General features: G+C 44.9%; 1 protein-coding gene across 1 annotated transcript; it reads right to left on the bottom strand.

Annotated features, from left to right (window-relative positions):
- Positions 1–14285: 14285 nt before the first annotated feature.
- On the bottom strand, positions 14286–16417 carry LOC144892001 (uncharacterized). The gene is made up of 2 exons (XM_078777157.1): positions 16322–16417; positions 14286–16132 (listed from the first exon to the last, which is right to left on the bottom strand). Exons 1-2 carry the CDS (start codon positions 16370–16372, stop codon positions 14894–14896), a joined length of 1290 nt encoding a protein of 429 aa, XP_078633283.1. The 5' UTR covers positions 16373–16417; the 3' UTR covers positions 14286–14893.
- Between the last annotated feature and the right edge of the window lie 1387 nt (positions 16418–17804).

Here is a 17804-nt window from a genome sequence, read left to right as displayed (position 1 = left end):
GGCTGTTAATTGAAATAATTTTCCTGGGAAAACCACATTTCAAATCTGGCCTCCAAAGCCAGTCGTCGACTGGGCATCCTCCGTCGTGCGAAGTCCTTCCTTGGCACACCTGAGCTCCTCACCACATACAAGGCTTTCATCCGCAGCTCAATGGAATACTGCTCTCCCCTCTGGGCTGGTGCTCCAGCCTCACACCTAGCTCGTCTTCATGCTGTTGAAACCAAAGCACTCAGGATCATTGGAATCTCCCGCGATGAAGCTAACTCCAAGGGCCTCTCACTCACTCACCGCAGGCAGGTTGGTGGTCTTTCCGTCTTCTACCGACTCCTCTCTGGCCTTGCCCCCCCAGCTCTCTCTGGGCTCTGTCCCGCAAATATTCCTACGGGTCGCACAAGATCTGCCTGCAACCCTCTTATGGTTAAACTGCCAAAATCAAGACTCTCTGCTCACCTTCACTCCATCATTCCTCTTTTCTCCCGCCTCTGGAACAAACTCCCTCACTCTCTACAATCCCACTCCACCCTCCAAGTCTTTAAAACAGCTGTTCACCACCATCTCTTATCTTCCCCCATTCAAAACCTTGATCTTTTCTACCCCCGCTAATTTCACCCCAATTCCACTTTTTGAAATACCAACTTCTGTCCAGGAAGTCCTTGGTGTCCTTGTGTTTTATACTTCTCCCTCCCCCCCCCCCCCCCCTTCCCATGCCTCGTCCCCCCCCGGGCCCTCTCCCTTCTACACATCTCCCTGCTCTCGGATGTTGTGTTTGTGTGCTTCCCCTTCTCCCCATCTTGTCTTCCGCTCCCTCTTTTTGGGTATTTTGTCTGGTTGATTTATTTGTGAAGTAAATGTTAGCTCTTTCACGAGCCTCGATTCAGTATACAAAAAAAAAAAAAGATGGAGGATTTTTTTTTTCCCTACTAATCAGATCAAGCGTTATACTTGTCGAATTATGACGTCATAAGGAAGGCACCGATGACATCATCGTCATCATATCTTATTCCCCATGGGGAGTACTTGACAATGAGCCATGTTTCAATTTTTTTCCATTGAGCAGTTTGGGAGATATGGAGGTGTAACGTTTTTCCAAGATGGCACCTGTACCACGTGACCTATGACGTCATAATTAGAAATAAATATTATACAAGAGGAGGCACTCCTATGGTACAATGTCATGTCAGTCGGACCAACGGTTGCTGAGAAAATGAATTTTTAAAATGCAGACACACACGTCAATGGCATCAACCAGTGGCATCCATTCGTACGAGTACCCGACTGCAAAGCCGCAATGAGCCGGCGAAGCCAAAGCCTCTTGCCACTATTTTACCCATCGCTATGGCATCAGTAGGTTAGGTAGTTGGTAGTAGGTAGGTGTAGTAGGTACCGTCGGTGTAGTAGGTGTAGTAGGTACCATTTGCATTCTGGATGAGATTGAAATTGATAAAATTTACTTCTTGATTAATTCGGTGAATTCCCTCTCAACTTCGGATATTTCCAGCCGTGAAAAACTATCCCCTACGGCCGCGAGATTTCTAAAAAATAATTCTTCGTCAATTTTAGAATATTTGACGCCGTTTTCACCCTCCGAAACGCGTAATAAGCTTTTTAAAAATATTTTTTCAAATGCTCGAATCTCATTGGTTCCGGTGTTTGGTGACGATTTTCGTTGAAGATAACGAGGTTGGTCTTAACGTATTTTAATTACAAATTAGAGGTTCATTAGATTGTGAATCAAAGAAAGACGGGTGAAACAAACTCCTATTGAACTTTTTCGCAATTGTTTTATGCAAACTTCCGCATCCGGTCGATGGCGGCCTCCAGTGCGTGATTTGGTTTTAGAAATATTTTTTCAAATGCTCGACTCTCATTGGGTCCGGTGTTTGGTGACGAGTTTCGTTGAAGATAACCAGGCCCGTGCGACCCGAGGTTGGTCTTAAAGTATTTTAATAATAAATTAGAGGTGCATAAGATTGTGAATCAAACAAAGACGAGTGAAAGAAACTCCTATTGAACGTTTTCAATTTGTTATGCATACTTCCGCATCCGCAAGATGGCGGCCTCCATTGCGCTTCGGAATTCTCAAGCCAAGGCATAATCAGGTTTTCGACATAATACGTACGCGTTTATTGACAACACCGGCTTCGCCGGCTACTAACTCATACCCTCAAAGCTCAAAGTTTGCCTTCCTGACATCTCAACTTTAATCTACGATCTCAAATGCTCGAGTACCTTCATGCCCTCCCCAATATTTGTATCAATACTTGAAAAGAGGTCTAACACTGCACTCCCCAATGTAGACTTAGCTACCACACATGGCTTCAAAAGAAACCCTGCACTGGATCTAAACATTTCTTACTGTTGTTGGTGTTGTTGTTGGTTTCAATTTAGACCATTTGTCACTGAATTGTTATTACCTCCAACACCGAAGGTGGATGGAGGTTGTTTTCACGTCTGTGTTTGTGAACAGGATATCTCAAAATGTTGTGGATGGATTCGGATGAAATTTGGAGAGGTTAGGTGTCTGACAAGGAAGAATTGATTCAATTTTGATGAAGATTCCAATCCAGATCCAGATTAGATAATTTTTAAAGTGATTTTTTACTATCAAGTGATATATATATATATATATATATATATATATATATATATATATATATATATATATATATATATCATATATATATAGTGATAGTATATAGTGATATATATATAGTGATAGTATATAGTGATATATATATAGTGAGTATATATATACAGGGTGATTGAAAAGTAACTCCCTATTTTAAAATATTTAGAAATTATTTATTTATTGTCATATTTTTCTCAAATTTTTAGTGTTTGTTCCTTAATGTATGAGAATGTAGTCTGTGTTGGTTTTTTTTCAGATTATTTTTTGTTTGAAATTCGGAAGCCCTACAAACATGGCTGGACGTCTTACCCTGCAGGAGCGTGCCCAGCTAGTGGTATGAAGATTGGTCTGATCTCTTTAAAAATATCCTCTGGTCTGATGAAGCGGTATTTCACATCGGTGGGTTTGTGAACCGTCACAACTGCTATTACTGGGCAGGAGAAGATCCTCGTGTTATTTCTGAAAAAACGCAATGTCGGCCCAAGGTAACGGTGTGGTGTGGAATGACTTCGGAAAGGATTGTAGGTCCCTTCATTCTTCGCGATACCATGAATGCCAAAAGGTACCTCACCATGCTGCAAGACGAAATCTGGCCAATTATCAGTGCTTCGGAGAATGTTGAAGATTTGATTTTCATGCACGATGGCGCTCCTCCACATTTTGCTATTGTTGTTCGTGAATGGCTGAATGCCCACTTCCCTGGGAGATGGATGGGTCGTCGTGGTCCGTATGAGTGGCCAGCCAGGAGCCCTGACTTAACACCATGTGACTTTTTTCTTTGGGGTTGGGTAAAAGAGCAAGTCTACTGTACCAAACCAACGACTTTGGAAGAACTTGAAGGGCGAATACGAGAAGTTATGTCTTCCATCCCACAAGAGTTCCTGGTGAAATCAGTTGACGCGGTTCCCGGGCGGCTTGAGAAGCTGGTGGCGAATTCTGGTGCCCATATCGAATTTTAAATAAAACTTCATGCTATACGCTTTCTTCTTATATCCATTTCTTGTAAAAATTATAGTTAAGAAATAAATTATAAGTATTTTAAAATAGGGAGTTACTTTTCAATCACCCTGTATATTGTAACGAATTTGAGAAGTGTAACGGTTTTGAGAAGAGTAACGGTTTTGAGAAGTGTAACAATTTTGGAGAAAGTGTAACGAATGTGAAAAGTATGGTTTTGTTGTGTGTAACACCCTCGTAATGTAAATAATGGTCGCAGCCGTCCTCCTAGTTAATTCCATGAAACTTACACACAGGCCACGATATATCTTTTTAAATAGTTTATTTCCTTATTCCATGTAGGCTAAATATGTGTTTCCCACTAGATTGACTCTGCATTGTATCAAACGAAATAAGCGTAGGCCCCTTTCAATTTCCCCAATCATCTCCGCTCTCCAAAGTTCCTTTCAAAAGCGGTGCGAGTGGTGTTCAATCCCGCAAGCCGCCATTGCCCATGTGCTCATCTCGGAGAAGAGGGGGGTAGGAGCCGCCAACTCACAGGCGTGGCACGTCGTCATGATCAAAGGAGGAATCGGACAGCCCTAACAGCCAATCAGCACCGCGGTGAGCGACCCGGTAGGCGTGCCCTCGCAGCCGGCGGCTTGATTCCGCCCCGAGTAATAAAAGCGACTGGAAGGGACTGCTTGAGGAGATGACATGGGAGATGACATGAGAGAGGACATGAGAGATGAGCTGTGAGCTGTGAGCTGTGAGCTGTGAGATGAGAGACGCTCTAAACCAAAAAGGAGAGATACTTGGAGAGGAAACAAGCTTTGGAGAGACGCGCTGAGAGGAGGGAGATGGCTCCACCAGAAGGAGAGGAGCAGGTGTGACCGAGCCAGCGCGTGACGTCCACAGCATCAGCAGCGTCGACGCGACCGAGGGTTTTCCTGCCAAAAACGCGAAGAATTGGGAGCTGCTACCTCCAGCCCTGCCGGTTGCAGGGACCTGACCCTGCCTCCCTCTCCAGCAACCCACCTCCGCCATTCCTGCCTGCAATTTCCCCCGTGTAAGTGTGAACGTTGTCTGTCTTGAACGTTGTCCTGGGGTTAAGTAAATTGAATAGTATAAGTTAACGATTCACTGTGTGACTGCTTCTTCCATCCATTGCTTGTAAATAACTTTGGTCGCTCCTTCTTTTTGCTTGTGTGTGTATAATAAATCTGTTCTTCCTCCGTACTCTGTCTTCTTCTCTCTTCCTTCTCTTTCGGTCGCTTTAGAGGTTTCCCGATTGAATATCTGTGGTGCGATCTGGTCAACGTTGGGGGAGTCGGGCCAATTGGGGATCCTGTAACGGTCACGGTTGGACCATCCGCTCGGCCCATCATAACATCTAAACCGCAACCGTAACAATTGGTAGTCAGGAGTTGGGATTCGAACCTGGGACTAAATTTATTTAGCCCAAATTTTGGACACCAATTGTGTTATTACCGTAACAATTGGTGTCTGGGAGTGGGATTCGAGGCCCGAACCAAATTTTTAAAAGGTGTAGAAAAAAAATTTTTGGGTCAAAATTACGAGCTGCCGAAATTTTGTTTTATAAAACCCGAATTTTGAGATCGCGCCATGGACAATCAAGGCGATCGGATGTCGGTGGGGGAGATAGACGGGTTAGGGGTAACCCAGGACTTAGGGGAAGAAAGGGAGGAGGAGAGCAATGAGGAGGCGGTTGAGGGGGTATCAGGCGCACAAAATGGCGCTCTCGCGCACGTGGTTGAGGGGGCCACGGCCGCGGAACCAATGAGCGTGGTCCAAATGCAAGCCTTCATGGCCCAATTCATGGTGGAAATGCAGAAAAAAACGACAGTATGGAACAAATGGAAGACAGAAGGAGGGCTGATAGTGAGAAAATGGAAAGCAGAATGATGGGGGCAATGAGGGACGAAATGAGGGCTCAGACTGAGCAAATTGAAGCAACAACGAAAGAAATGAGGGCCGATAGGGAGAAAAGGGAGCAGAGGGACAGAGACCGCAAGTTGGGCGAAAGGGTCCCAGGGGTGCACGACGAGGTAACGCGGGTCGAAAAGCGCTGGTTGAGCGAAGCGGAGGAAAGCACGGGTACAATGACGGGAGTAGAAATCGCGACACGGGGTTTGGAAAAGCCGGCGACCGATGAGGTAGAGGGAATGTTATTAAAGCCAGCGGTCGTCGAGGTGAGTAAAGAAAAAGCGGAAGTGGGCATTGAAATTGAAGAGATGACGGAGGTAGCCCGGGAATTGCAGGGAGAAATGGAAAATGTACAAAGTCCCTGCTCAAATCATGATGATGTACTCGCTAATCCAAATGGAAGTTTGCAGGTTTTGGTGCAGGGAGGAAGAAGAACCCCGAAGGTGAGACGTGCTGTGTATTGTGCGGGGAGATTTTGTAAGAGGATGTTTGGCGACAAAAGAATTTTCGCGCGCTTGGGATCGAGGAGGCATCCGGGCGTTGGTGAAGGGTCCCGTGTGAGTGGAAATGGCACGCGTGGGAGGAAAAAGTGTGCGTCGGCGAGTGGGTGTGTTATAAAGTGTGGGAGTGAAACCGAGTGCGAGCGAGAATGCACGTCGGGGTGTACGGAGTGTGACACGAGGAGTGAGTTGGTGGTGGAGCGGGTGCGAGAATGCACGCTTGGAATGGTCGAGGGTGTGCAAGGAAGCACACCTGAGTTAGTGGTAGCGCGGGTGTGGGAGAGCCCATGTGAGCGCGTTAGTGGGTGGATGCAAGAGTGCACGCCCATGGTGAGTGTTACGGAGGACGTAACGGAGGAGAGGTGTGGACCAAAGTGTGCGCAAGAGTGTGCGTGAGAGGTGTGGTGTGTAACAGGGAGAGCGTTGGTGGAATGTACGGACGGCGTTGGAACGCCGGGTTTTGTGAGGGTGAAAGGGGTAGCGTATGCGTGTGAGCATGCAGGTGAAGCATCGACGGTAACCGGGTTAGCGGTTAGGGCAACGGATAGCCGATGCGAGCACTCGGGGCGCGGGGTGCTTTGTTGGGTGCGAGGCCCGGCGCGGGTCGATGCTGCGTCGCTTCTCTTCGAAGCGTCGTTGCCGATTCGGGCTTGGCCCCGCCCCGCACGGTCGAGTCCGGGCTTTGTCAGGCGAGGCGACCGGTCCGGTTCAAGGGCAAGTGGGAGGAGGCGGAACGGTGCCCCCTCGTGGGGACGGGGTTCCGACCGGGGGAGATTGAGCCATCGGGCCCGGGACCGCAAGGTGCCGCGCCGAGATGGTGCGTGGAATCTCGGCCCAACCAAACCACCTCCCTTGAACCGAAAGCCGGACGGATTCAACCTGCAGGTGACCAAACCAGCCGAATTCATTGCTCGGCTTTACGAACCGAGTTTAATGATGTCACGACGCACCGAGGCTAGGATATAGTGGACTGTGATGATGGTGATAGTGATAGTGATAGTGATTTGATACGAAATTTATAATAGTGGGTAGAATTGGCAGTAAATGGAAAATTTTTGAATTGGTTGGATTTGGACGAGCGAAATTGATAGTAGGACCTCCCCGATGTGGTGGGATGGCAAATCCACCATCCCTCACAGAAGGGGGGCAAATGCGCTATAGATTATGGGGTTTATGGCAGTGAAAACTAGCCCGGGTGGGTTAGGATATTGTGTGTAGGGCCCTAGAAGATGACATTAGGTAACGTTAAGGTTTAGATAGTGACTGATACCTGTAGTGGGGACGCAGGTAGATTAGTATGGATGATAATGACGTGGGAGCGCAATAGTTTAAAGGGACGACTGGGAAGCGCAAGTTTCAGAGGGGAGTAGTTAGATGAGATGATGCCGTGTGTTTGAGGATTGAACAGGTGTGATTGCACAGGTGTGCAACTGAACAGGTGAATGGAGCAGTGTATGAGGGAGTAGTGGTGATTGCGTGTTGTGCTGACCAAATGGTCCAGGAAGAAAGGAGGGTGCAGGTGGCACCAGGTGTGAGGGCACAGGTGTGCAACAACAGGTGTATGTGGCTGTGTGGAATAAATGGTAGTGTGGAATAAATGGAGTATTGGAATGGATGGTCGTGGAGTGAGTATGGTGGAAATTGTGGAGTGGAGTGGATGGTGCGAAGGTGTGAATGGGGGAAGAGTGGACCTCCATCACGGATACCCGGGGCGGGTAGTGTAAGTGTTAGGTAGAGGGTATAGGTAAATTGTGGTTGGATATTGGCATCTGTGGTGCGGGTGGAAAAATGGTGATTGGATGGGTGCATTAGTGTTGTGGAAATGGCTGGGCGTGTAGCCTGTTAGTGTGTGTAGTTGGTTTGGGCACTCCACCGCTGTGAGGATGTCGGCCAGGTGAGGCCGCAGGTGGGCTCTGGGAGCCGGTAGTTGTGGATGGGGCCCGAGGATCCGGAGGACGGACCCGGGTAGCCCAGTGCCAGAGGGCACCAAGGGGTGACAGAGCCAGGAGGGGCCTTCCCAAATTAGATAGGTTAGGTAAGGAGCTAGGTAAGCTCGGGTGGCAACTACAGTGGTGGAGGTGTGCAGGTGGGTAGACCTGCTGGGAGAGCTACACGTCACAGCCCAGAAATTGTGCGAGGGCACCGGGAGATGAATCGGGGGAGTGAGACCCCAAATTGAGAAGCACCACAGTTTGGTCAATGGGAATTGGTTTTTAGAACCCATAGTGTAAGTTGGCCAATGGATTGGCAGGGAAAGACCCCGGGTAGTGTAAAGTGTGTTAAGATCATTTAGAGGATAGTTAGGATGAAGGATCTCCTCGCACCATCTGCATCCACTCACCTGAGGTGACAGGAACTCCACACCATGCCATGTTTTGATTATTTTTTACTGTGCAAATGTTTGGATTGTGAGACGCATCATGACGTGGGTGTGACATTGTGCGTAATTCCATCTCTCCCTCCTTATGAGGATTGATGATGAATTGGTGATGGCAAATTTTGAAGTAGAGGGATTGGAGACGAATTTGGTGTAGAAGGGAAAGATGGGGAAGACAAGACGTAGTGACGAATTTGTAAAGGTGTAAATTCTTGTAAATATGGGGTAAGGGCAAGGGTAGTGTAGGTGACAGGGGGGGTGACGTACGGTAGGGACGAGTTTTTCTCACTTCGCTCTCCGTACGCACTTCACCCTGCATTGCCTTTATTGACGTGTACCCTTGTGACCTTACCCCTCACTCATTTGTCTTCCCCCCTTTTGTCTCCCACTTGAGGACCTGTGCGCCATTGGGTGCCGAGGGGAGCGTGCGTGAGATGGCCATTGTGCGCACGAGATTCTCAGAACCAGCATGCATTGCGTTGATGTACCACTTTATGGACCGCTGTTCTGCGGCCAAGTACCACTTTATGGACCCCAGGTTCTGGGGCAGGGCACCTCTGTTGGAGACCGGCCATAGTGGCCAGGGAATCTTGCTTGCGGACCTCGGTAAGGCGGCACCTATGCCAAACAGGTGGACCACCCTTAGTTGGCCCCTGAGGCCTAAATAAAAATGAACACAAGTTGTGCTTTTTATTATTTCCAAGTAGGCCGCAAGAAGCCAGAAGACGTCGGGAAGAACATCGGCCCAGCAGAGAAAGAGAAGGCCACCACCAATTGTTTTGTTGTGTTTATTATGAACCGTGGTGACTGTGCACCGAGTGGTGCTTTTGGTGCTTTTGGGTGCTTTGGTGGTATTGGTACTGGTGCATCGATGCAATGCGTGCTGTCTCCTCCCTCCCAACAGGAATTTCTTTTTCTTGTTCCCTAAAAAGAAAAAAAACACAGGTCCTGGGTTGCGTTGTAAATAAGAAATAACGTCACTGTAAATAATGCTCCCCACCGTAAATGTATAGTTTGAGAACAATTCCGTAATTCGGTTAGCTGTGGGCTTGAGTCTGTTAGACAGGGTGCAATGCAATAGGGGGACATACTTATTTGTGTTTTAAGATTGTCACACTCAGGGTCAGGTTAATTGTAGAGGGAATTACACCTACGTGTCACACTAAGTTAAAGTTTTGTAGGCCCGAGGAAGGGCCTGAAGAAAGGAGGGTGCAGTGTAACGAATTTGAGAAGTGTAACGGTTTTGAGAAGGGTAACGGTTTTGAGAAGTGTAACAATTTTGGAGAAAGTGTAACGAATGTGAAAAGTATGGTTTTGTTGTGTGTAACACCCTCGTAATGTAAATAATGGTCGCAGCCGTCCTCCTAGTTAATTCCATGAAACTTACACACAGGCCACGATATATCTTTTTAAATAGTTTATTTCCTTATTCCATGTAGGCTAAATATGTGTTTCCCACTAGATTGACTCTGCATTGTATCAAACGAAATAAGCGTAGGCCCCTTTCAATTTCCCCAATCATCTCCGCTCTCCAAAGTTCCTTTCAAAAGCGGTGCGAGTGGTGTTCAATCCCGCAAGCCGCCATTGCTCATGTGCTCATCTAGGAGAAGAGAGGGGTAGGAGCCGCCAACTCACAGGCGTGGCACGTCGTCATGATCAAAGGAGGAATCGGACAGCCCTAACAGCCAATCAGCACCGCGGTGAGCGACCCGGTAGGCGTGCCCTCGCAGCCGGCGGCTTGATTCCGCCCCGAGTAATAAAAGCGACTGGAAGGGACTGCTTGAGGAGATGACATGAGAGATGACATGGGAGATGACATGAGAGAGGACATGAGAGATGAGCTGTGAGCTGTGAGCTGTGAGCTGTGAGCTGTGAGATGAGAGACGCTCTAAACCAAAAAGGAGAGATACTTGGAGAGGAAACAAGCTTTGGAGAGACGCGCTGAGAGGAGGGAGACGGCTCCACCAGAAGGAGAGGAGCAGGTGTGACCGAGCCAGCGCGTGACGTCCACAGCATCAGCAGCGTCGACGCGACCGAGGGTTTTCCTGCCAAAAACGCGAAGAATTGGGAGCTGCTACCTCCAGCCCTGCCGGTTGCAGGGACCTGACCCTGCCTCCCTCTCCAGCAACCCACCTCCGCCATTCCTGCCTGCAATTTCCCCCGTGTAAGTGTGAACGTCGTCTGTCTTGAACGTTGTCCTGGGGTTAAGTAAATTGAATAGTATAAGTTAACGATTCACTGTGTGACTGCTTCTTCCATCCATTGCTTGTAAATAACTTTGGTCGCTCCTTCTTTTTGCTTGTGTGTGTATAATAAATCTGTTCTTCCTCCGTACTCTGTCTTCTTCTCTCTTCCTTCTCTTTCGGTCGCTTTAGAGGTTTCCCGATTGAATATCTGTGGTGCGATCTGGTCAACGTTGGGGGAGTCGGGCCAATTGGGGATCCTGTAACGGTCGCAGTTGGACCATCCGCTCGGCCCATCATAACATCTAAACCGCAACCGTAACAATATCTATATATATATATATATATATATATATATATATATATATATATATATATATATATATATATATATATAAATATATATATATATATATATATATATGACGATACATATATGATGAATTGCGAAAGATGATGGGAATAGAGCCTGTGATTGATGCTGTGAAAAGGAACAGGTTGAGATGGTTTGGTCATGTGTTGAGGAAGGATGAAAGTGACTGGTTGAGAAGAGTGATGGAAATGAATGTGGAAGGAAGTAGAGGACGGGGAAGACCGAGAAAGACTTGGCTGAAGATGGTGGAAGAAGAAATGCGGGCAAGGGGGTTATCAAGGAGAGATGCAGAAAATAGGGCAAAATGGAGAAGATTGTCATGGGGACCGCAAGGCTAACCCCCGCTCTAGCAGGGAAAATGGCTTTAAAATGCATGCTGTTGTTGTTGTTGTATATATGACGATACAGTGCCTTCGGAAAGTTTTCACACCCCTAGACTTTTTTCACATTTTGTTCCAGCCTGAATTTAAGATGGATTCAATCAAGATGTTTTGTCACTGAATTTAACCATAATGTCAAAGTGGTTCTTTTTTTAAAAGGATTTTTCACAAAATAATTAAAAATGAAAAGCTAAAATGTCTTGAGTCAATAAGTATTTAACCCCTTTGCTATGACACTCCAAATTGAGCTCATGTGCATCCAATTTTAATTGATCATCCTTGAGATGTCTCTACAACTTGATTGGAGTCCACCTGCAGTAAATTCAATTGATTGGACATGACTTAGCAAGAAACACACCTTTCTAGATAAGGTGCCACAGTTGACAGTGCATGTCAGAGCAGAAACTCTACCATGAAGTCCAAGGAACTGTCTGTAGAACTCCGAGATAGAATTGTGAGGAGGCATAGATCTGGGGAAGGATATAAAACAATTTATAGTGTTGAAAGTTCCCAAGAGCACAATGAGCTGCATCATTCGGAAATGGAAATAATATGGAAGCCAAACTCTTCCTAGAGCTGGCTGTCTGACCAAACTTAGCAACCGGGTAAGAAGGACTTTGGTCAGGGAGATGACCAAGAACCACTCTCTGACAGAACTACATAGTCCATTGGCTGAGATGGGAGAACCTGCCGGAAGGATAACAATCTCTGCAGCACTTCACAAATCTAGGCTTTATGGGAGAGTGGCCAAACGGAAGCCACTCCTGAGAAAAAGGCACATGACAGCATGCCAGGTGTTTGCAAAAAGGCACGTGAAATATTTAGTGCATGATTCTGTGGTCTGATGAGACAAAAATTTCAACTATTTGGCCTGAATGCAAAGCGCTACGTCTGGCAGAAACTTAACACAGATCACCCATCTAACGCCATCTCTACCGTGAAGCATGGTGGTGGCAGCATCATGCTATGGGGATGCTTTTCAGTGGCATGGACCGGGGACTTGTAAGGATATAAGAAACAATAATTGGAGCTAAATACAGGCAAATAATTCAGATGAACCTGCTTCAGAGTGCAAAAGCCCTTAGACTGCAGCGAAGATTTACTTTCCAACAGGACAATGACCCCAAGCATACAGCCAAAGCAAGACTGGAATGGCTTCAGAACAAGAATGTGAAAGTTCTTGAGTATCCCAGCCAAAGCCCAGACTTGAATCCCATTGAGAATCTGTGGAAAGACTTGAAGATTGCTGTTCCATCCAACTTGATGCTCACCATCCAACTTGACAGAGCTTTGGCAAATCTGCAAGGAAGAATGGGAGAAACTCCCCAATTCCAGATGTGAAAAGCTGATAGACATAGCCAAGAAGACTCAAAGCTGTAATCGCTGCCAAAGGCGCTTCTTCAAAGTATTTACTCAGGGGGTTGAATACTTATCTAAATGAGATATTTCTGGATTAAATTTTTAATTATTTGGTCCGAATTTCCAAAAAAAATAAACATTTATGAGGTATTGTGTCGATCAGTGAGAAAAAATCTCAATATAATCCATTTTTAATTTAGGCAGAAACACAACAAAATGTGAAAAAACTGAAGGCACTGTATCTCAAAACGTTATTGACCGATTTGGACAAAACTAGGTAGACAGGATAGATGTGTGGCAAGGACGAATCGATTAAATTTTGATTAAAATCCGTATCTGGATCCGATAATATTTTTAATATCCAAGTGATTCTTCACCATTGAGTGATAAGGCCAAAAACAAAATATAGCATGATATGTTAAAAGGTTGTGGATGACTTATGATAACTAAACTTGGTTGATGAGTTGGGTAAGTGACAAGAACAAGCTGATTAGATTTTGGTTCAGGTCCGAATACAGATCTGGCCTGTCAGTGGATACAAAACATAAACTGTTCAGTCTGGCGGAGGTGTGCACTCTACCGAGTGCCGTTTTAGTTGAGGTTGTTCTACAGCCTTCCCTTCCTCTCCCATCATCCTTTTTGGCAGGAGTTTCTGAATACAAGGATGTTTTGATGCATATTATTAACATTTCAACCATCACTCATAAATCTGCCAGTTCAGAGGTACACGGAATTACTCTCAAGATAAATTTATTTGTTCAACACAGTTCTCAAGAAGCATGAAAAACTCCATCAATGTTCAAAATCAATATCACATATTAAACAGTGACAATTAAGGAATAAAAATAAAACTTTGAAAAAATAATTTTCTTATTTTGTTCAGATAAAAAAAATTATTATTGTACATTATAAAATATAAACAGATGAATTGTTAACCAAGAACATTAACAATAAAATAAACAATGTAGCGATTTGTTGGAATGAAAACTTGGACAAAACGGAGTCTGTTCATCCAATGCACCAAACGATTCCTTTTGGTGTTATTGGCAGGACGAATTCTGAACAAGTTATTTATTGGACACATTATACCAATAGTTTATCCTCTCCCCCCCCCCCCCCCCCCCCCCACCCCCCTCCCCCTCCCCTTTATAGGCCGGCAGCCCAGAGCATTTTGGTCAAACGAACAAGGTACCAATATCCGAGTACAGAAACATTTATTGTGTAACCTAACATATTCAGATATGGATGTCTGCCGGGGACCCCCTGCTGCGTGGGGCCCCTGGGGCCCAAAGAGGGGGGGGCCAAATAATGGGCTGGATCAAACATTGGGGGTACCACATGAAACCAAGTGGAAATCAACAGGTACATCTCACAGAGCACAGAGTGACCACCGCCAGACAAATTTGGCTCTGCATAGGCCCCCCCAGACCACCCTCAAAGGGTCCCAAAATTTGGGCTGGATTAAACATTGGAGCTACCACATAATATACAACCAAGTCAAAATGATCAATTACAATCTACTATTAAGTACAATATATCTATCGATTGTCTGCCACATAAGGCCTGCCGGATCCCCCCCTCCCCCCCAAAAGGGTCCCAAAATTTGGGCTAGATTTAACATACCACGTGAAATCTATTTTACATGACTTCCAACAGAATTTACAATATATATGCTTAATGCATCCAATGAGTAGATCACTATCAGAAAATCCTTATGATTCTTGAGAGGGTTAGATCTCTGTTTCACTTTCCGAGTCATCACTCCAAGCATTTTCGGAATTTGAATCATCGTCAGACATATTAGCAATATCTTGTTGGTCACTCTCGAGATCCTTTATACTGTCCTCCTCTTGTTCCCCTTCCTGGAAAAGATAATCTGGCAGGGCAGGTCCCAAGAACCAGTCTGGGGTATAGCACCCGTTCTTTACGTCATCCGGTTCATTTGTGTTGGTGGCATCCTGCATGTTCTGGTAGCAGATCCCAACCGTAGCATGGAGGGTATCTTTTCCATCAATAGTATCCATGTTAACGTCATAATTATCCCATGCGAGCCCTGTGCCTTGGTTAGGATTCAGGTCTACACCATCAGGAGCATCTCGATCATTTGCCTCAACCGAAAATGCGAACTCCGTCTCCAATGCCTTGACTTCATCGTAACTCAGGGAGTGACCAAGACGATTCAAGATACGAAGGATCAATTTGGAACCAGTTAAAGTCCCCAATCCCAATCCAAGTAATGTGTGTTTCCAAGGCCGCACGGTACCCTTGATGTGTTATACACTGCATCTGATGACATGCCTATCACTTTTCTATTCACTGCTTCTCTGTTATCAACACCTGAAGGTTCACGAAGGCCACAAAGGAGTGTTTTGTAAAACAGCAACATTTCTCCTGGCAGGTCAGGTGAACATGACTTGAGTGTCTCTACAGATGTTGGAGTCGGTGTTATAGATTTGGGCATTGCCTGTATTGCAGCTCGAAGATGAAGTGCCGCAGTGCGAATCACATGGACGTGCTTCTCATCATCCTTATGGAGGCTTGCTCTAGCATCAGCATCAGACATACTGGAACTGTATACAAAATTTCCTTTTCGATGGTCATACATAGATACTGAAATTTTGTCCCCAAATTTGTCCTTTATCTTCTTTATCAACGCCTGTGCCGTGTAGCTTTCAATCTCGTCTGGTGTCCCACCTGCACTTAGAAATTCAGACTTGTATAATTCAAGAATCGAAGTAGACAGCATTGCCTTGCGATTGCCAATGACTTCCATCTCGATTAGAGCTGATATTGTTCCGAAGGTAGTAGAATGCAGTCGCCTATTCGAAACGTCTTCATTCTTTGGAACAGCCCCCTCAACTTCTTTGAAAAATTCCCGACGGCATGACTTGTGATATTGGGCTTCTTTGGCGATCAGGTCAACTTCACTATGGACTAAAGCTTTGACCCGCTCGTTGCTACTTCTTGGAGCTGCTGCAAATATGCTATCACAACCGTCTTTTGTAAGACAATCTGACAATGGCTCCACCTTACGGTTGATGGTTTTACGCAGTACAGGACAAAAGATGCAGGAGCCCTTCAAGAAACCTTTCGCATCCGATGGTGGCATCGAACTTCTGCGCCGAGTCTTTGGTTGATTTGAGGGAGAGTCGCTTTGTGAATTTGTTGATGGCCTTTTCACAGCAGTGTAATTTCTGTAGCATTTAGAGTGGTACTTTGCATTACCTGCTTGTTGCTGCATATTGACTTCTGTAGTTGTATCTATATAGCGATCCGACTTCAGTGCAAGTCTAAACTCTGCCGCCCTCTTGAATGCACCCCACGTTCTGTCCACGAATATCTTCAGTGATTCATCTTGACTTGCTTTACAAATGATGCACACCAGATCGGCTTCACGATTATCAATGTCGGTTGAGCTGCCCTCATCCATCGTGGGTGTGTCTGCAGCCTAGAATAGAACAAAGTATTAGGTTATGGGTTTGTAGCAGGCCCTAAATTTATGTGTTGGCGAATTTTAATTAAAATGAATAAACAGAGTTTGCTTTGTGGAAGAACATTGATGGCTAAATAATTAGGTGCTTCGTGATTATCATGGTCATTGGTCATGGTACACCTCCACTTCAACAAGGATGCATACCTGATTAGATTGTTCACCATCAGCAATGTTGTTAGGGCTGTCATCATCCATCTTGGTTGTGTCTGTTGCCTAAAAGAGAACAAAGCACACATTATATAGTTTATGGTTATTACAAAGCTATTATATCAATTTTGTAATTGAATTTTAGTTGAATGGAATGAACTAAGCCCACCTGAACGATGCATACCTGATTAGTTGTTTAACGGTCAGCAATGTCGGTACCACTGTCATAAATCGTTGTGGGTGTATCTATTGCCTAAACTAGTGGCTATTGCCTGGGTTGGTACAGACTGGTTTGGGATGGAGCACTTTTCAACATATTCTCCCTTACCTGATCATGAGTGAACGAGGTGTGAACAGACAATTTATGCCACTGCCTGCAAGTTCACCGACAAAATTATGTACACAATTCTAAAATATTGGGAAGAGTATTGTTCCACCCAGAAAAATGGAACACTTAAATAGACCAAATAAAACTAAATGCTGGGGGAACTCGCTCAAGACTCAACATCTGAGGATCGAATTACGCGAGGAAGAAATAAGAGGGACAATGGTATATAAGTAACCTCAAAAACAAAAAAAAAAACAACAATATTGCCAGAAAAGAACGATTTGAGAACTTTAAACAACGAAACCCACGAATGGAATCAGCACAGCTAAACCAAACCACGAAATATTATGTCAAATGCAGTAACAAAAATAAAACTCTATAAATTTAAACTAAGCATGACTAAACCATGACTAAACACAGTACCAAAGATAGTTACAAATTAAAATCAAAACAGCATTAAAACCAAGTCCAAAACAGTAAAACTCACTTGAAACAATAGTTGAAGCTGAACAAATGTCTGTGGTAAAGCATAAGAAATGATCCTTCCTTTGCATTGCCAAGCTGCTGTATAAATGTATCTACACACACCGTAGAGGTGACTGATCACACTGCCTTGGCCAAGGTTACACAAGAGGCTCCGTTGTTTATTGAGATTCCCAATGTGTGTAGATGCGATCAGTAATTGATTCAGGGCATTAAGCAAGCTCATGGTAACTGGCCTTCGGAAAGTGAAGGTGGCAGGGTGCAGTGTTTTTCTTATTTAACATTGTACTTTATAGTAAGGGCATTTTATGAGATATTTCACAAATCTGTTAACTAAATTGTTACCAAAAAATTTCTTCACCAATATGTTTGTAAAGGTGTGTAATAACATGTGTTAAAATGTTGAAGTTCAACTCCCGTGGGAAACCCAGAAAAAAAGCTGTTGAATTCGGGTACCGAAAAATTATTTTCGAGAATTTTTATTTTTTTTAATCGGCCCTTAAGCAACTTATGAGGGGTCAAATAAGGGTTTTTCATGATTCTGAGTTGATTGTTAACATTTATATTTTCACTTTTACATTTACACACAAAGTAGCTTTTATTTCACATACATATATAATACTCAAGAGTTATTTCTCATTCACAATGTCAGAAGTTTCAACAGTCATT

The sequence above is a fragment of the Myxine glutinosa genome, chromosome 5, assembly GCF_964187855.1.
Source record: "Myxine glutinosa chromosome 5, kmMyxGlut1.1, whole genome shotgun sequence".
Taxonomy (NCBI): Eukaryota; Metazoa; Chordata; class Myxini; order Myxiniformes; family Myxinidae; genus Myxine; species Myxine glutinosa.
This window is presented reverse-complemented; position numbering and strand designations above follow the sequence as displayed.